At 39.7% G+C, this 17765-nt stretch overlaps 1 protein-coding gene across 1 annotated transcript; it reads left to right on the forward strand.

The window, feature by feature from the left end:
- The first annotated feature begins 5587 nt into the window (after positions 1-5587).
- LOC114055886 (lipase member M-like) lies at positions 5588-16054 on the forward strand. Its single transcript, XM_027880479.1, has 10 exons — positions 5588-5782; positions 7226-7337; positions 8473-8590; positions 9268-9466; positions 10165-10274; positions 10965-11101; positions 11619-11765; positions 12823-12894; positions 14444-14515; positions 15679-16054. Exons 1-10 carry the CDS (start codon positions 5766-5768, stop codon positions 15922-15924), a joined length of 1230 nt encoding a protein of 409 aa, XP_027736280.1. The 5' UTR covers positions 5588-5765; the 3' UTR covers positions 15925-16054.
- The last annotated feature ends 1711 nt before the right edge of the window (positions 16055-17765 follow it).

A 17765-nucleotide genomic window follows, 5' to 3' on the forward strand; every position in this document is an offset into this window, starting at 1 on the left:
CAATTTTCATTTACTTATTTGAATATTCATTCAGATTAGCAAGATTGCAGCTTTAACTGAAATATCCCTTAGAAGCTGTTCAGACAAGTAGCAGGGACAGTTCATGCACAAAATCCTCCTAATTGGAGGTGCCAGCTGGAAACCAGGAAGGAAACAAAAGCCCTGGAGACCAAAATTCCTTGAGAAGATCAAATAACACCAATGAGTGGCCCAATGTCCTAGTCATTAGACCTGGACACCAGTTATTTCAAGATGTCAGGATGACCTAAATGAGATAACAGAGGTATAACAAGTGCAGAGTGATTTGGCCGAGCAGTGGTATAGTGGTGCCAGGGAGTGCAACAGCAGGGAGATGTCAGCCCAGCTTTTCAGCTGAGGGGCAGGGTGTAGTGCAAGGGGTACAGCTCCTAAAAATGATGTTCCCAGAGCCAGGCCTTAGCTGGTATTCCATGTGCTGCTCAGTAGGGATGCATGACTGGGGGAAAAGCAGTGCATGACCATCATTTCACTGCCATCTTTATCCACTGCACCACAACTTGTTGGACAGTGAAGATGTGACCAGTTTTCCTGTTGGCTTTCAAAAGGAAAAACAAATTACCAGCTTTTCAGACCTGTTTGTCCTGTAATATTGGAGCCTCTCTGCTGCAGAATGACAGGCCCACTAGCAGAGAGCATGGATCCATGAGGCATTCCTGCTGAGGGACATGGTGTCCTCTTACACAGACCTTGGGAAATTACTATTTTTCAGATTACCTACTCCAGGGGAGCAAAACAGCCATGAGACTCCTCTACAAAGGGATCTTCCTGCTTCAAGACATCACAAAATGCATCTAAAGGTCATCATGATCATAAAAAAGATGTGGATTTCCTTTGTGACAGTAAGAATTATGCCCTTGTCTGACATTGGTTTTCTTAATTAAAGAATATTCTCTTGCTTCACGAAAACTTGGAATGTCTAGTGCAACATCCAGTGGAGCAGAGCTTGAAAGTGGTCCATGAATTTCATTTGTCCTTTGTGCACTGTTGTGGAACGGTGTGTTGGCACTAACATTTTAGAAGTAAACTTACTTCACGTAGCAAAAGAATGAAATATTTTGTTGACATAAGTAAAATAGAACATGTAGATTCTTCATTTGGTTTTGAAAAGAATCGCTTTGTGGTCAGCATACAAATTTTGTCTTTATAAGGGAAAGCTTCTATTGAAAACAGACTATATTAGATAAGCAGCTGTGCTATTTAAAGCACACTTCTATAGCTAAGGTTAAAATATTTTTATCATGCTCCATTTTCCTTACAAAAGATCAAAACAATATTGTAAGCCCTAAGTGCAAAGCAATCATCTTAATTTTATAGTTACTTTATATTTCATTTTTTTGTTTTTTTGTAGTAGACTATTTTTATGTGGGAAAATTAATGTTGACACCTAGAACAGAACAGCAATTTGCATGGGTAATTTTTAAAGAAAAGGTGTTGGATCTATGAGTTAGCAATACCTGTTTTGTTTCAAATGAAATTCCTACAGCGTGCAAAGGTAAAAGTGAAAAAATAAGGGCTTTACGATTTGGAAAGACACATCTATGATTATCTAACCTGTTGACATACCAAAAGAAAGCAGGATGTAGTTTTTTATACATGAAAAAATTCAACAAACTGTGATGGAGATGATTAGTAGTGGAATTCGTATTTGAAGTCACCTTGGTAGCTAATCTCACTGCCCACTCCAGGCTGCTGCCAACTCAACCCTCGCTTAGCCCAGTTACAGGTATGCAAAAATCCCAGTCTGAGTGGAGGACAGAGGTTCTGGGATCCTGTTTCTAACACCACCACCCCCCCCGGCCCAGCAACCTCCTTCTATCTCAGAGAAAACCTGTTACTTTAATTCTTAGCTCTAAGCAAAACCCAGGCCACTCTGCCCACAGCCTCTCTGACCTATCCTTAAAAATATCTGGGTAGGCCCTGCTGATGCCAACACAAAACTGATCGTAGCACATTGCATGACCCAGCCCCACTCTCATTCATTAGTCCAAGCTTGCCAATGCTTAATGGCCCATGTTCACCAGGACACTCACGGGCACTGACTGGTGCACACAGAGTCTAAGCCCTGCATAGCGCTCATACTGATTCCAGTTCTGGAATTGAATTCAGTTCCAGAGGATTTGAGTTCACGCCACCAAGACTTTCATTTAGCATCAAGTGCAAGAGAAATAAAGCATACTTGGTTTTCAGCTTTCCACAGGTGTAGGCAGATTTGCGAGTTCCTTTTTTGTCTAATTACAATAGATACCTATGGGGGTGATGAGATATTACTCTATACATTACTACAACAAAAGGATAAAAATTACTTACCTGCAGATTGTGGGGCAAAAAAATTTGAACAGTTATGCAAAGCTTATAAATTGCAACACAGACTTCATCCACCCCCAGAGGTGAAGAAATCCTGGCTTGCATACATTTCACAAACTTCAGCATCAGCCAAAATGTATTGTAGAAATAAGTGCTGCTTTCACGGATTGTATTTCCCTTGTATAAGTTAACAGAGAGGTTGGTGCTGAGCTTTTCATTTGCAAGCTGCCCCTTCTGTGTGTGACTGGTGCTCGGGCAGGAGGCCAACACTACCTGGGACATTTCCAGACAAGGAGTCGGGAGTGTGAGCAGAAGAGGCAGGCATGCAGCCCTCTCTGTCCTTCATGAGCCCTTCCTTTTGACGCTTCTTACTATACCTATACACCCAAGTTTCATAATTATCTAAGTGCCAGCTCAGAGCTATCTCACTCATCACTTACGAACACTGTGACACTCAGCCTCGTTGCTGGAAATCCACAGGAAGCCCATGCCATTGACCTTGATGATGAGCACCAGGAATATTTTTGCAGGCCTGACAGAGCTGAAGAGAATCTTCCACCCTGTTCTCACTAGTGTTCAGCACCTGTTGGCATTGGTTCTTTATGCTTTTGCACTTCAGTCTCTCTTTGTGTGGACTTCATTGGGAGGAATTCCTTCACTGTTTGGAGGTGTAGGGTCCGTTGCTGATTAGGGAAGGTCTGCCTTCACGCCCCAAAATACACCTGTCCTGGGAATCAACAGTGGTCTAGCCAAGGCAACAGTATGGGGCAGGTGGCTGAGGGCAGTTGTTGCATTATTAATTGTATTATCCCAGGGATAAGGTGGAGAGCACACTATTAGACCCTGTTCTTAGTTCTCAGTGCTTTACTAACTCTCCAGAAACAAGTGCTTGCAGCATTATGACGTGAAATGTTTTTAAAGCCATATGAGTGCTTCAGGGGTTCCTTCTGTTTTTTGCTGCTTTGTGTTCCCTTGGAGACTCCTGGACGGCAGCTTTCACAAAAACAAGTCTGTCTCTCAATAAAGCATACCTCCCTTTAGAGGCCCTCCTTAACATACTTAAAATAGCCAAATGTTTCTGATAAGTACGTACACTAGCTGGATGAAGAAGCCAAAAGGACATATTTGATCCATGATGAACTGCTATATTCAGCTGTATATAAATATCTTTCATTCCTAAGTCTCTTTCAGAGCCAGGTCTAATTCCCAAAACAGGAGGGAATGGGGAGAGCAAAGAGTTTACAGAAAACATCAAAATGCTAGGGATTATATGATGGACATTGCTGGGGCTTTCATCCATAAGGAGCACTGAAGGAGTTGACTTCCATAAACCAAGTGTGTAGTCAATAATTTATACGGAAGCTCTTACTTATATAAGGGCACCTAGAGAGACCAGTTAAAAGTTAATTTACATATGACTGCATTTGTGAAGATGCAGCCACACCTCTGACAGTAACATCTCAACCTTTAAACATTTCCACTTAATTCTACACTTGATTAAAATGTGAGTAACTTTCCCTGAAATCTGTCAGTTTACAACAGAGTGTGCATGTCTATTTTTTTTAAAACATCAGCCCAATACTCACTCTGCTTCATCTTCTTTCCCCACCTCAAACACTCACTTCGAACATGTAATGCCAATAACCTGCAATGACTTTATCCAATAGTTTGCTATTTATGGTATTATGCCATTTATACCTTGTCTTTTTACGCAATATTTTTTTTTTTACTGAATTATTTTTGTCACTGAAACATTACTTTGCACTAAAGAATGAAGCTGGCTTTGTTCACCATGAGTTAATAGCACATCTTAATGACTTAGAATAGCATGAGGTACTCGAAGGCAAGTACACATTTAAACACCTCACTCATGAAATTCTGAGACTTTAGAAAGGGGAAAACCTGCTTTTCTTTGAGGGAAGATGAAAGAACTTAGAGTATATGGAAGGAAATAATGAGAAGGTTCAAAAAACCACTCCATCCCATGTGTGGAGTCAATATTTGAAAATACCATGTCCTAAACCAGCTCTTTGAAAATCATTTCCTCTCCTAATTCCTTGCCAGAAACTGAACTCAGACCTTCTCATTTCTCTTTGAAGGCCTGATAACAAGTCTTATAGGAACAAGTCTTCTCTTGAGATTTTCTTTCATATTTCTTTTTGATCTGTAAATACTAAAGAAAATAACTTCTAAGGATATGAAATATTTTTGGTCCTAACAACAGCCAGTATTGCAAGAAGAAAGAATGCACGCCATAAAATAAATAGAAATGTCAAAGCCTGTTCAAAACCTTGGTCAACGTTCATCTCAGGGTCTAAGCTGATCTATTATGTAGATGAACAGTATCTGTAAGACAGAATGAATATTTGGACGAACAAGTATAGGGAAATGAACAAGAAAGAATAATTAGTTTCAAGGTTTAAAAATACCGTGCTGGAAAGGCAGAATGCAAACCCCACCAGTTTATATCAGAGTACATAAGTGGAAAAAAAAAGCCTCAATCATACTTCTGCAAAGTTTGTACTGTAGTTGTAGTGAAGACACCACTCATGTGGTGAAACATGGCTCCACAAAAAGAGCCTCACAAAGGCCACTGTCCCAAAGACATAACTGTCTACTCAGACCTACCTAATTTCCATTGCAGGACAATATTGGCCCACTCCCAGTATGCTTGAGACCACTGACACAAGTGTGCCCATTATGGTGATGTTTCCTGAGTCCACACAGCTTAGAGAAAAGTATACTAGTTTCATAACTATTCATTTAAGAAATATCTATTCAATTCTATGGCCATCTGAGAAGTGAAAATATAAATAAAGGAAAATCTGAAACCCCTCCTGCATCAATGTAGAATTATAGAACAGCAACAAGAGCATTAAAAGAATAAAAGAAAAATAAGCACAATTACATCTGTAGAGGTATCAAGAGTCAGAGTTCCTTCCATCCTTTCAAGATAACATGAGAAGGTGGAATGGTAGGTTGTTATTGAAAAAGAAAATTGTTGCAGGTTTATTGACAATTTCATTAGTTATGATAAGGTATATCTATAAATATATTTGTTTTCAAAATTCCTGATCCTGCTCTGCCACTCCACACAGGCTGGTATTCTCCTTAAAAATCCAGCAATCTGTGATAATGAAAGAGCCTTGTTACAGCTGTTGTGGCTAAGGAGCTGGAAAGCATGAGGTTTAAGGATAAAAGGAGTTGCCTCTCTCTGGTGCTACCTTAGGGAAAAGCTGAAGTGATAATAGAAGGAATGAGGAGCGGGGAAGAAATAGCTACTTGTTGTCAAGGTGCTGCATGACTGGGGGAAAAGCAGTGCATGACCATCATTTCACTGCCATCTTTATCCAGTACAGCTTCCTAACAGCCAGGAATTGAGTTTCTGTTCTTCCAATAGTCACGGTTGCTCAGCCAAAGTCATGACTTCTGGCACAAGGTCAGTAATGCTTTGAATTATTTCTGATCCAAAACTGATGAAGACTTAGTGGGAGCTGCAAAAGATAGTATCAAACTTGAGCTTGAGGATCTGCTTTAATATTTGGAAACAAATATGTTTCGTTGTGTTGTTTTATTTGTAACCCATGGAGGTGACCATATGGCTATTTCTTGGAAAATTCCTTTCGGATAAAGAGGAGTAGCCTGGCTCACCTACCTTGAATTTAGGTAACTGTGGGATAGCTGCAGAGGTATGGGAAAATGAAAAGAGAGGGAATAAGAAAGCAGTGACTTTAAACCAAAAGAAAGGAGGCTAGCTCAGTAAAACAAAGGGATTTTAAACATCTGTTCCTTTTTCTGCAAAAGGAGACAAGTATTTTCAACACACAGATTGTACCAGGATGTACTTCTAGGAAGTTAGAATATAAATTGTTGTTCTGTGATAAGAAAAACATAGGCTATGATGTTACTCTGGAAAAAAAAGATTAGAAGTCTTCTTGATTAGGAAAACAATAAATGCAATAGGTTTTTTGGCTGATTCAGTCTGGCTTAAAGATCTGTTACTGGGATAACAGAAGTTTAGATGTGGCCTCCAGCGGTTTGTGTCGTGTAGAGAAGATTCTAATTCAAACATTGCATTTTCTTTGACGTAAGAGTATGTTGGTCTTCACAGTCAGTGGAGCTGCTATGCGTGCATCTAAGCAGGATAGTTACCTCTCAGGGTTTTTTGTTCCTTACTTGCTGAACAAAACTGGATGTCCCTGCACTCAGTCTCTACTAGCATTACATTTAGCAAAGCTTTCTTTCTCTTTCTCCATCCTCATCCTATAGAGTTGAAAAAATTTTGCCATTAAGCAGGTTTGAATAAATTTCACCAGGCAACTATAAGTAACTGCTCTATTTAGGTTCCTAAGTTTTTGATTAAATGATATTTACCTTTATTTAATTTTTTTTATTTCAATTGTCTTCGCCTTTTTTCAGCTAACTATCCACTAACTTGGTTGTCTGCACTTTGAAAACGTCACTGACAGTGATTGATTTACTTATGAATTGCCCAATAACACCCCTGTTTGCAGGGTTAGCCAGAAATGTTTCCAAATTCATCTACAGAAAAAATGCATGGCGTGGTAATGCAAGTGACCTACTTCTCAGACAAACAAGTGACATCTATTTCTCCAAAAGCTTTGCTCCTTTCCTTTGATTCATTGATATTTTTGCCCTGATCAAGAGCAACATCTTGGTCCACACCTTAGCAGATAATCCAGGTTGCTGCCAAACTCCCTCAGATAGGTGTTTGAAATCAGCTTTGTTCTGTTTAATTAATAAGTAGGGTGTACCAGACTGGCTCCCTTTACTATTAGGCAGAACTCCCCTCATCAGAGACCTGTCTGGATTACAAGTGCAGAGCAGGACTACTGACAGATGAATATATTGTTTTTTGCAGAGAGAAGATATGGCTATTTGTTGCTGTGACATATTTGTTTCAGGGAATTACTTATTCAGAAGAAATGAAAAGAATGGAGAGAGCTGTGGATCCTGAAGCATTTATGAATGTTGTAAGTTGCTCTGTGGAGTGACCTGAGGATGGACAAAATGCATGTCTTAGAGTAGAGAGGTTTCTAAGTGTTAGAAAAAACAAGGTAGATAAGCTGCTTTATTTGACCTATCCTCTGTAGTCACTGTATATAGTACTGCTTTCTCTTCTATTCTTTTCTGTTTGTATGTCTAACAGCACATCTTCTGTTTGATAGAAATTGAGGCAAACACTTTCCTTAGTAAATCTACCAGAGTTCATTTCCTCTTACCAGTTTGTGGTTGCTGGCACTACCTGCATATCTGAAAGAATGGCCATCTGGAATGTCAACATTTCATCAGCAAAGAAGTCTCTAAATAAGTAGTGGTGACCAGCATAGATCAGAAATGGCCAGCTTTTCAGAGCAACACCTCTTGCCAAGCAAACTTGTTTAGGTCTTAATCACTTTTTAAAATCGTGAGGTTTCTGTCCTGCATGACAAAATACATTGAGTAATTCTCTGAGTACAAGTTATAAAAAACAATTCTCTTTTGAAACAAACAGGTTGAATGTTACAGGTCAAAAGTAATATTTACTTCAGATCTTAAGGTGGGCTGTGCTAGTGATTTCCCTTATGACTATGCAATTGCCTGATCTTGTTTTTTTCATAATGTAGTCAAATTCTCAACAGTACTCATTGAATCTATGCAGTTCACAATAGAGTAGTTGTGAAGCTTTCTGGGTTTCTCTGAAGGTAGTTTGGATAAACTGGTTACAGCTTGGATTGCAGCAGACCAAGAGCACTGCACCCAGGCAGCTCCTCATCTCGGCCACACATCTCCTCTCAGCTCATAAACTCCTGCTATGAGTTTACAGTGATTCTTTTATCATCAGAATGCAAGGGCTTGTGATGATTTTATGACAAGAGTATCATACAGGTTTTACAAGTCATATTTAAAATTAATAGTAAAACTATATAACAAAAAGAATAAAGGAAATTTGTTGGGTTTTTTGAGGGTTGTGATATTCAGTCTTATACTGCTTTATTCAGATGCTTAATATATATGTAGATTAAGTGCCCAATCTGCTTTGTAGCATTTCTTCATTCCAGCTGTCTTATGCCTGTAACGTATGAAATGGACTTTGACAAGCAAATGCATTTGTACCTTCTCTTCTAGAATGAGCTCATTACTTACAAAGGGTACCCCAGCGAGCAGTATGAAGTGATGACAGAAGATGGTTATATCATTACCATTAACAGAATTCCTTATGGTACTCAGAATCAAGGAAGCTCAGGTACAGTTCTTTAATATGGCACAAGACCAGCCAAGATAGGGCATGTTCTCAAAAATGATACCCTGTATTTGTATAATGTCCACCAAAGCTTGTATACCTGAGTGAAATTTTAAGAGAGTTCTGGCTGCCCTGAACAACCTGCAAGATCTACAGAATTTATGTCAAGTACACCTATTTATAACAAAAATTCATTATAATATGAAGCATATGCTTCCTAATAAGTTGATGAGTAAAATTTACAAAAGAAAAAAAAAGGACAAAGGTTGCAATCTGCCTAATCAGCCTGTTTTGAGAAAGCAGTTCTCGCTTCTAATTTTGCTTTGCTTTTGCTTACACCAGGTTAATATCTGTGGCTGATTCATATTTTGAGTAAAGCAAACCTCTACAAACAGTCCCACACCTTCGTTCTCTGTATCAGAGTTGAGAATCTCAAGCTGAAGCAGTGAGCTACCAAACAATGACCAGAGGGTGCCAAGTTAGATGTCAGGCACATCTTTCCATAAATCCTTATAGAAGCTTAGAAGTTCTCTCTTGCAGACAGTGATGTTGTTTTGTTCTTATGATTACTTGATGCAGGAACAAGCCCCAGTATTGAATAATGTCCCTGAACTACAAGGAAAAAAAAAAAAAAAAGAAAAAGTTATAAATGGTTGTTTTGTTTCTGATTTGCTTTTCAGCTTCGAAGCCTGCTGTGTTTCTCCAGCATGGATTATTGGGAGATGCTAGTAACTGGGTCACAAACCTGCCCAACAACAGCTTGGGCTTCATGCTAGCTGATGCTGGTTTTGACGTTTGGATGGGAAATAGCAGAGGGAATCGCTGGTCAAGAAAACATGAAAATTATTCCATTGATCAAGATGAATTCTGGGCTTTCAGGTAGACAGAACCATTGAAGGGCATATCCGTTGCTCATCCTCACAAATTAGTTTCAGCTGGCTAAAAATTCCACCTTTTAAAAAGCATTCTTTACATTCACTTTTGCTGAGGTGCTCCTATACGTGCATGTGAACTGTAATAGTAATGGAGACTACTTTAATTACTGCTAGAACAGGTTCTTCAAACTAGAGGCATAGCAGCAGAGCAACTCAGAGGAACCTGCACAGGTGATCTCCAAGTGATTTTGGCAGCTATTAGAAACACTAGTCTGTTTATTAAAATAACACAAAAGTCACAGAAAGAGAAAATGTAAATAATTTTTACATTTATTTAGATGACCTTTTAGAAACAGACTTTTTTTTTTTTAATGTCAGATAGTATAAAATGTGTAATTCCACTGAAGGAGCTCTGTTATTATATCACCACCTGTTTCTTCTGTGTAGACAGTTACAATTCATCCTGACACTTCTTGAAGCTATGGTCCTTCTGCTAAAATCAAGGGAGAAATTACCCCAGAAAATCTTGAGTAGTATCTTCCATACCCAGTGCCAGGAAAACACAGAACCTAAAACAGATAAATGGCTCACTAAATGGTTCAGACTGCTTCTTTGCTGACAGACCATTACTAAAAATGTGAATTCAATTCAATGTCTGACATTTCATTTATGCATCCTTCTCTTTCAATCTCCTGATTGCAGTTTTGATGAGATGGCAAGGTTTGATCTTCCAGCAGCAATAAATTTCATTGTGGAGAAAACAGGACAGGAAAAGTTGTACTATATTGGCTATTCACAAGGTACTACCAATGGTAAGTTACACACAGCAGATGAATGCTTCAGGAAAACAGGAGTAAAATGTGATTTGAGATACTGAGCTACTGAATGTACCTGCAGTTTTCATTTACTCTTTTTAGGTGTGAAAAACACATTTTAAATTTATTATAAAGACAGTAAAACATAATGGATCAAATGCACTGCTGCTGGAAGACTGTCAACTTAAAATTATACTTGAAATTACCATGGGCCATCAAAATTGTTTCTTTCCAAGATGCAGGGGTGTGCCCAATAGCATCTAGTCAGTTGACCAAAATAAACAAAACAGGAAGATAAGAGTACAGAAAGAGAAGTTGGCCAGTTTGGACCGGACGTACACACAAAAAAAGAAAACATGAAATCAAACTGACAGGAAGAAAAACAACTTCTCCTCCCAGCAGTATATGAAATGCATGAACGTACATCAGAAGTATGCATTTATGTTTAAAAAGGCCTGCAAGAAAGCTGCAAAGGCAAAATATAGAAAGAAAATTTTCCAAAAGGGAAAAAAACCTACAAGCTGGTAACTCATGGAGAAGAGGGATTTTACATAAATCTAAGATGAACCATAGTCTCTGAGCAGCTATCAAGGTTGCTTGTAGGCTTGGAGTTGCAGAATAGCATTTATAAATAATGAAAAAAATGTACAAACAATGATTTTTGACTCATCCTTTTTGTTTTCTCAGCTTTCATCGCATTTTCAACAATGCCAGAGCTGGCTCAAAAAATCAAACTCTTTTTTGCATTGGCACCTGTCACTGCTATTAAGTATGCTAAAGGCCCGGCCACAAAACTCCTCTACCTTCCTGAAAAAGTGCTCAGGGTACGTGATATCTTGGTTTTGACTGTTTAACTGTATACTTGCTTGTTCAGCTCTTATAAATGGTTAAACAGAAAGTTCAGGGCTTTGTGAAATCTACTCATTTGCATGTGGGTAGGTCTACCTTACAGCTGAAGCCTTGGAAAGTTCCGACTGGGCATTGAGAGAAGCTTTCCATCGAAGGCAATACTGCAGCACTGGGACAGGTCTCCCAGAGAGGCACAGAGATGCAGATCTTCAAAGGTGTCCAAGACTTGTGTAGACAAAACCACAGCTGATACACAAGCTTAAAACTAACTATGAATTGGAGTTAAAGTTTAACATCTCTCCTCATTAAAAGTGATGTAACAGAAATTGAGTAATGCCCAAGAAGGTTGATGCAATGGAAAACCAAATTATTTCTTTCTTGTTTGTGGGAACATCAATTGGCAAATGCAGAAAAGCAAGTAAGAACCACTGAAAGTGCTGGAGAAGAGGAATAATGTACATTCTTAAATGAATGTTACTTTGTATTTCACAGGGTATGCTTGGCAAAAGAGAATTCCTCCCCCAGACTGAAGGTCTAAGAAGGATAATAGCCCCTGTCTGCAGCCACCGAGCTTTAGCTGGGCTTTGTAGAAGTGTCTTCTTCAGTCTGGGTGGCTGTAACTTGAAAAACATTGATGTGGTATGTATAACTCCTACCAGCTCGACTGAGAGTTTAAACTTATGCTTCCAAAACTCACCTTTTAACCTGTGGTGAAAATCCTGAATTTCTATTAGTATGACATTGCAGGGAACAGTCCCCGCTACTGGACAGCGGTATCTGCTCATTGCCCTATCACTAGCAGAGGAACACTGCCTCACTCCTCAGAAGAGCACTTGGCAGCAGTCAACAGTCAACAGCTGCTCAGAGTCCCCCAAAATTCTGTAGTCTGCCTTCTGCAAGACCTAACCCAGGGCACCATATCCCAGTTCATACTGTGTCTGCCACTGGTCTCATGAGAAATATTTAGTAAGCTGGCACACTGCAGAAGGAGAAATAAAACACTTCATGTTTTCTCTTTGCAGCAGAGAAAGGAGCACATGTATTTCCCCTTGTCCTCCTCCATGCCTTGGATCATCAGGGACGTGCCCAGAGGCACAAGATACCTTGGGGGTACCTGAGAGTTGACAGACACTGGAGAGGGTTATTAAGACATACTTGGGTACCTCATGCTATGTTCAGCTCTAGGTCAGATTACATCAAAATTTTGCTCCAACATTTCTCAAAAAATGCCTCAGAGTGTGTTTGCTGAGGAAGGATCATGCAGCAGCTTGTTAAGAAACCTGGCAGGACTAGAGTGTGTTTTCTTTCGAATACTCATGCATTCCTAAGGCAATTACATTTCCCTTTGCTGTTCTGCCCTACAGTGATGCTCTCTCACATAGGATCTGATACAGACTTCTGAAAAAAAGCTACCTAGTTTGGGGCCTAAATTTCTGACTTTCTATTCTATACTTCCACTTGTAGATTCTTCTAGATTCTCAGTCATACTGGAAAATGTTCTGATTTGGGATTGTTCTTCCAGTGCTACTCTTAATCTAACACATTGCCATATCTCGAGTAAATCTGAGGGAATCTCCAATCATGTCACTCCAATTTCTGTTGGCTTTATAAATACATGACACTGCTGTAGAAGATACTTTGATGTACATCTGAATGGAAGGGAAGAAGAGAGTGCTCACTGAGTATTTCCTTTCAGAACCGAATCAATGTGTATATTGCCCAAACCTCCGCTGGAACTTCTGTGCAGAACATAGTCCATTGGAGTCAGGTATGAGCAAACCCCTGGAAGACAAAATACATACTCACCTTGGGCTGAATAGAGAGGTACAGAGATACCTTGCTACGAAGCCATTGGTTATTTCTTGGAGACATGTAACCTGTGGTTTACAATCAAAATCTCAATTCAGAAGACTATTTTTCATTGATCTTTCTTTTGCCAGCAGGATAGGAATACCCTGTGTGATATAGGTACATTTGAAGGCAACAGTGAAGTGCTGCATTTGTGTAAAAACATGTATTCTGGAAGCTGTGCATCCAGTTCTATTTATCACTGTTCTTATTGTGTATATAGTACCTTTTATAAATGATGTCCACAGTTCTGCACAGAACTTAGCTTAAGACATTAGTCATGTTTCCAGTGTGGAGTCAAGAAACGAGCAGGACTTAGGCTGCTATGTAAATGATCCAGTTTTACTAGTAAAACCCCATATAGTTTCATCTCTTGCTTTCAAAGGTCTCATTGTCTGGACAGCAATATAACCATAAATAATAATGAACTCTTTATTTAGTAGACTCTTCATATCCCATACCTACCAGGTACTGCCCCAGAACCCCTGCAAGCAGCAATGCTGATGGGAGCTGCCTTTCTGTGTTGGGGCTCACACTTACAGGATTCATAAAGCCTGGGCTCACTCACAGAAGCCCCTGTAACAAGGCTGCTTTCGAGGCTGCACCGCAGGCTCTGGAGCAGCGCAGGAAGCAGCTCTGAGCACAGTGAGCCTGCAGGAGTGTGAATGCACTTTTCAGCATAGCAAACAGTGAGTTTGTTTGAGTGACGTCTGCACAGGTATTTACTCAAAATTAAACAGTACTTTTGGCTGTGAATTCACATAAGATATTAGATTTGATGAAGTTGCTTTTGTAACCATGTAAAGACCTGGAAAGAAAAAGGGTGCCAGAAACACAGTGGGGAAAGGTCTGCAAATTGACACAGATGTAATTCAGCATCTAACCACAGACTGGCAAGCACAAACATGCAGAAGTAATATTCCCAAGTCTTCACTGTCCTTGCTGTTATTACTATTCAAGGAGCCAATAGACTTTCAATGTTAAGATCCCACTGAAGGGATCTCACAGTAGTAACAACCCATGTTGTAGGCAAAGCCAAGGAGCCCCTGAGAAGAACTAGAAATTGTGATTTCTGTACTTAAAATAGAGTGGGAAGAGAAAACATAAGATGGAGCCACTCATAGAGCTGAGTGATGGCAACACGACTGTCAGGGGAGGACAAGACAGTAGCAGTGAGGGGAACTTACTGAAGGCAGATGTTGCTAGCAGTTTTCCAACCTGAACAAATTGTCTGCAAGGACATCTCTGGGTCTTTCTGTGGAGAACATGATATTTTTGGTTCTGACAAAAACATTTGACTCCTTTTCACTGTTTGACACTTTTACTTAATTTACTACTGGTTCTTTCATAGCTCTTAGAAGAACTTCTGCTGGGGCTTTAGACTGGAGTCAGAGGCTCAGCAGGAAAAGAACACAAAAACTTCCTGGACAATGTCTTTATAACTGCCCTTCTCTTGTTCATCCTTCTAGGTGGCCCGCTCAGGGAAGTTCCAAGCTTATGACTGGGGCAGTTCAAAGAAGAACATAGAAAAATACCAACAGGTATGTTTTGGTGAAACAATATTATCACCCTTGGACATCACAGAAGCACACAGGAAGAGAGCAAGTATGTAGTAGGAGACACATTTTCAGAATATAAGTAGATAAAAATATTACTACTTTTCACTTGGGAAGTCAATGGAGAAAGCATGCAAGCACTAATGGAAATGATAAATTTAATACATTTTAAAAGAAAGAAAGAGAGCAGGAAAGAGCAAAACTTTTCAATTACTTGATCAATAGGAATAAGAGGAAGTAAGGACAGAAATAATATGAAATGGATTTTGAAAATGAAAATTAATGGAAAAGAACAGAGACATCTTGCCTACTAGTGGAACTGAAACAGTTGACTATGCATGAAAGTTCATAGAAACACTATTAGGAAGAGTACAACTGGAGAACTAACAGCCACCCCTAAATTCTGACAGCTAGAGACAAAAGGACTTTGTCCTCAAAAAGACCTTGAGGAACATCTTCTCCATTCCTCTAATCCCATCCTTGACCCTCCTACCCTTTAGGTCTCCACAACAACCTGTCATTATGAGTTACATGTTCTAATGATGGTTTGCATGGAACACAACTTCTTTTGGTTTGACATGAATTTGCTTGCTCCTGGAAAGTCACTGGATGCCTTTTAGGTTTTGTGTTATGAGAAGTAATGGGATAATTACTTCCTGTTTCTTTCTTCATACTATTTGTGATTGTATAATCCTGCCTCCTGTACTTGCTCTGGTCTCTATTTTCCAAACTCAGAAGTCCTAAGCTACTTTCTCTCTCCTCCTACAGAAGCCACTCTATGATCCTTTTCATCCTTGTCACATATGTTTTCTATCTAGATCATGTTCTCTGGGACTGATCAGCACTTCAAAAGGACCGTGATGGGGTTTATACAGAAGCATCCTGAGATCTTCTGTCTTGTTCCAGGTTCTTGCCCTAAAATCCCTAATTGAGGGGGCAAAGACCCAACAGTAACTCTTTGTCAACCCAGGAGGCATTTTACCTTTGACACTGCTATCAGTTGAGTAAAAGACAAGCAAGGGAACTTCCTTCCTCTTTGGTTTAGGCACCTCTACTTTAAGCAGTGACAGAAGAAAGCCCAAAATAGACATTTAAAGTTTTCTGTTCTTTCCTGGACATTCATTCCTGTACTGCTTCATGTTTTCCAGACTATTCCTCCTCTCTACAACATAGAAGACATGACTGTACCAACTGCAGTATGGACTGGAGGACAAGACTTGCTCGCAGATCCCAAGGATGCGGCCATTTTACTGTCTAAAATAAAGAAGCTTATCTATCACAAGAAGATTCCTGAATGGGCACACCTGGATTTCATCTGGGGATTGGATGCACCTTTGCATATGTACAATGAAATTATTGATCTGATGCAGGAGTCCTTAACCCACAACCAGTAGCCTTATCTGACTCATTCAACAACATTCAGATTCATTCAGTACAAAAAAAGCCCTTCTGTTGCATCTGGACCCAAAGAAAGGGTACCTCCTGCATACCCCATGTCACTCCAATGCCTTTTGCATCCTGATAGTGCACTTCATATTTTCAGCAACCTTGTGGTTCTGTAATATTTTTCTGAATTGATACAGTTTAGCTTCTGCGATAACCATACTTTGCTAACAGAGGACAGGGTCTGCTTGCAGCCTACTCTCTTCTTTAGTCTGTAACAGTAATGAAAGCAATCCTTTCTCTGGATATATTCAGTGATCTCAAGATATTTTCCATTCTTCATATTATTTAGCAGTTTATTGGGCTGACAGTTATTTAAAGGCATAGTGTAAGCCAAGACTAACTCTAACAGTTGTAGTATTTATTAAATGTATTCTTATTAAATGAGATGATAACCATAAAGCAAAAACTGAGTTAATACAAAGAAACCCTCACTTCTGAAAAGAAGATGGTTTGTCTTCATTTGAAACAGGACTGCTCACTGTTTTCATGAGGAAGAGCAAGAGAAAACGATAGCCCATCTCATGGTTCAAGCGTGCACTTGGAAGCTGGGAAACCTGGTTTCAAGGCCCACCCTGAGACAGGGAAATATTTGCAAACTCAGTCTCTACTGACAACACTTTCAGGATTTGTGTACATGATCTTTCCAGTCTGGGAGAAAGGAGTTGATTTCCTTTTGGCAACACTTCCACAGGACACTTTAGTTCAAAGTTACACCATGAGCCCAGCAGGAATCTCACATCTCCTTCTGTTTCCCATGTAAGCTACTGGCTACCACAGAGCTGAGCTGTTCTAACCTTTATTGTGGCTCTGAGCAGCCTCTCTGGAGTTTAAACACTAAAATGAAAAGGGCCCAAACATTGCTAGAAAGAGTCCATTATCTCCACCCCATGGGTATTTGGAGCACTTTGACCACTACTGGAAAGCGCTGCTTTCAAAACAGTGCTGAAGAAACTGTCATCCTGTTAATTTCCCAGGGTAACTATGACTCTACCAATCTTGTTTCAAAGAGGTAGTTACTGGACAAAACCACTCAGTTGAAGGGTAGCCTCCATGGTTATTAGGTTACAGCATTATAGGTCACCATCCCTCCACAATAAAATTCCATTAGCTTCACTGTGAAAAGAAACACAGTGCATTTAGGGGTTTTCTTTCAGCATAGCAACTTCATTCTTCATTTGAATGAAATGTTAATGTGGGCCAAGTCTGGGATGCTATCCAGGGCAGGTACAGCTGTTAGACTAAGACAGTTCACTGGTGACACTGTATGACCAAAGGACCAGTGTCCCACTCTCTGTAATGGTTCATTAGCCAAACAAATTAAACATGGCTGTTACCACTTCTGCACCTTTCCCTTCCAAAACAAATAACAGGCCTGTTTCATCTTCTAAGCCCACTACTGAAGCCTGTCCTGTTTCCTTCTGCTTCACAAATGTAACTAGAGTTTGATCCAAACAAAAGAGCTGCCCTCCAAACAAGGACATTCCTTACACCAAATACAAACTCCCGGAGACAAATACTCTTCAGAGAGTCAATCTTTCAACTTCTCACTGCTTGTAGGGGAAATGTATGAGGACTTGAGACCTAAATTATAAGTTTTCCATACTTTCAATGGTAAATGAAATGGCAATATACCTGAAAGTAGCCAGAGCATTCCCTAAGGTCACCTAGAAAAAGCTTGCAACTGTGCAACTATCTTACTACCTGAGACAGCATAGAGGAGGCAGGGCGTTGAATTTACTGGAAAATCAGTAAAAGCAGGTTGAGCAAACAGCACTGGACACATCGTTGG

The sequence above is a fragment of the Empidonax traillii genome, unplaced genomic scaffold, assembly GCF_003031625.1.
Source record: "Empidonax traillii isolate 1590-97213 ecotype Southwest subspecies unplaced genomic scaffold, ASM303162v1 scaffold70:size1330859, whole genome shotgun sequence".
Classification (NCBI taxonomy): domain Eukaryota; kingdom Metazoa; phylum Chordata; class Aves; order Passeriformes; family Tyrannidae; genus Empidonax; species Empidonax traillii.

Coding starts and splice junctions, on each gene's coding strand:
- LOC114055886 (XM_027880479.1), top strand. Junction 7,338..8,472: donor CTGAAGCATTTATGAATGTT/GTAAGTTGCTCT, acceptor CTTCTCTTCTAG/AATGAGCTCATTACTTACAA. Junction 10,275..10,964: donor TTCACAAGGTACTACCAATG/GTAAGTTACACA, acceptor TTGTTTTCTCAG/CTTTCATCGCATTTTCAACA.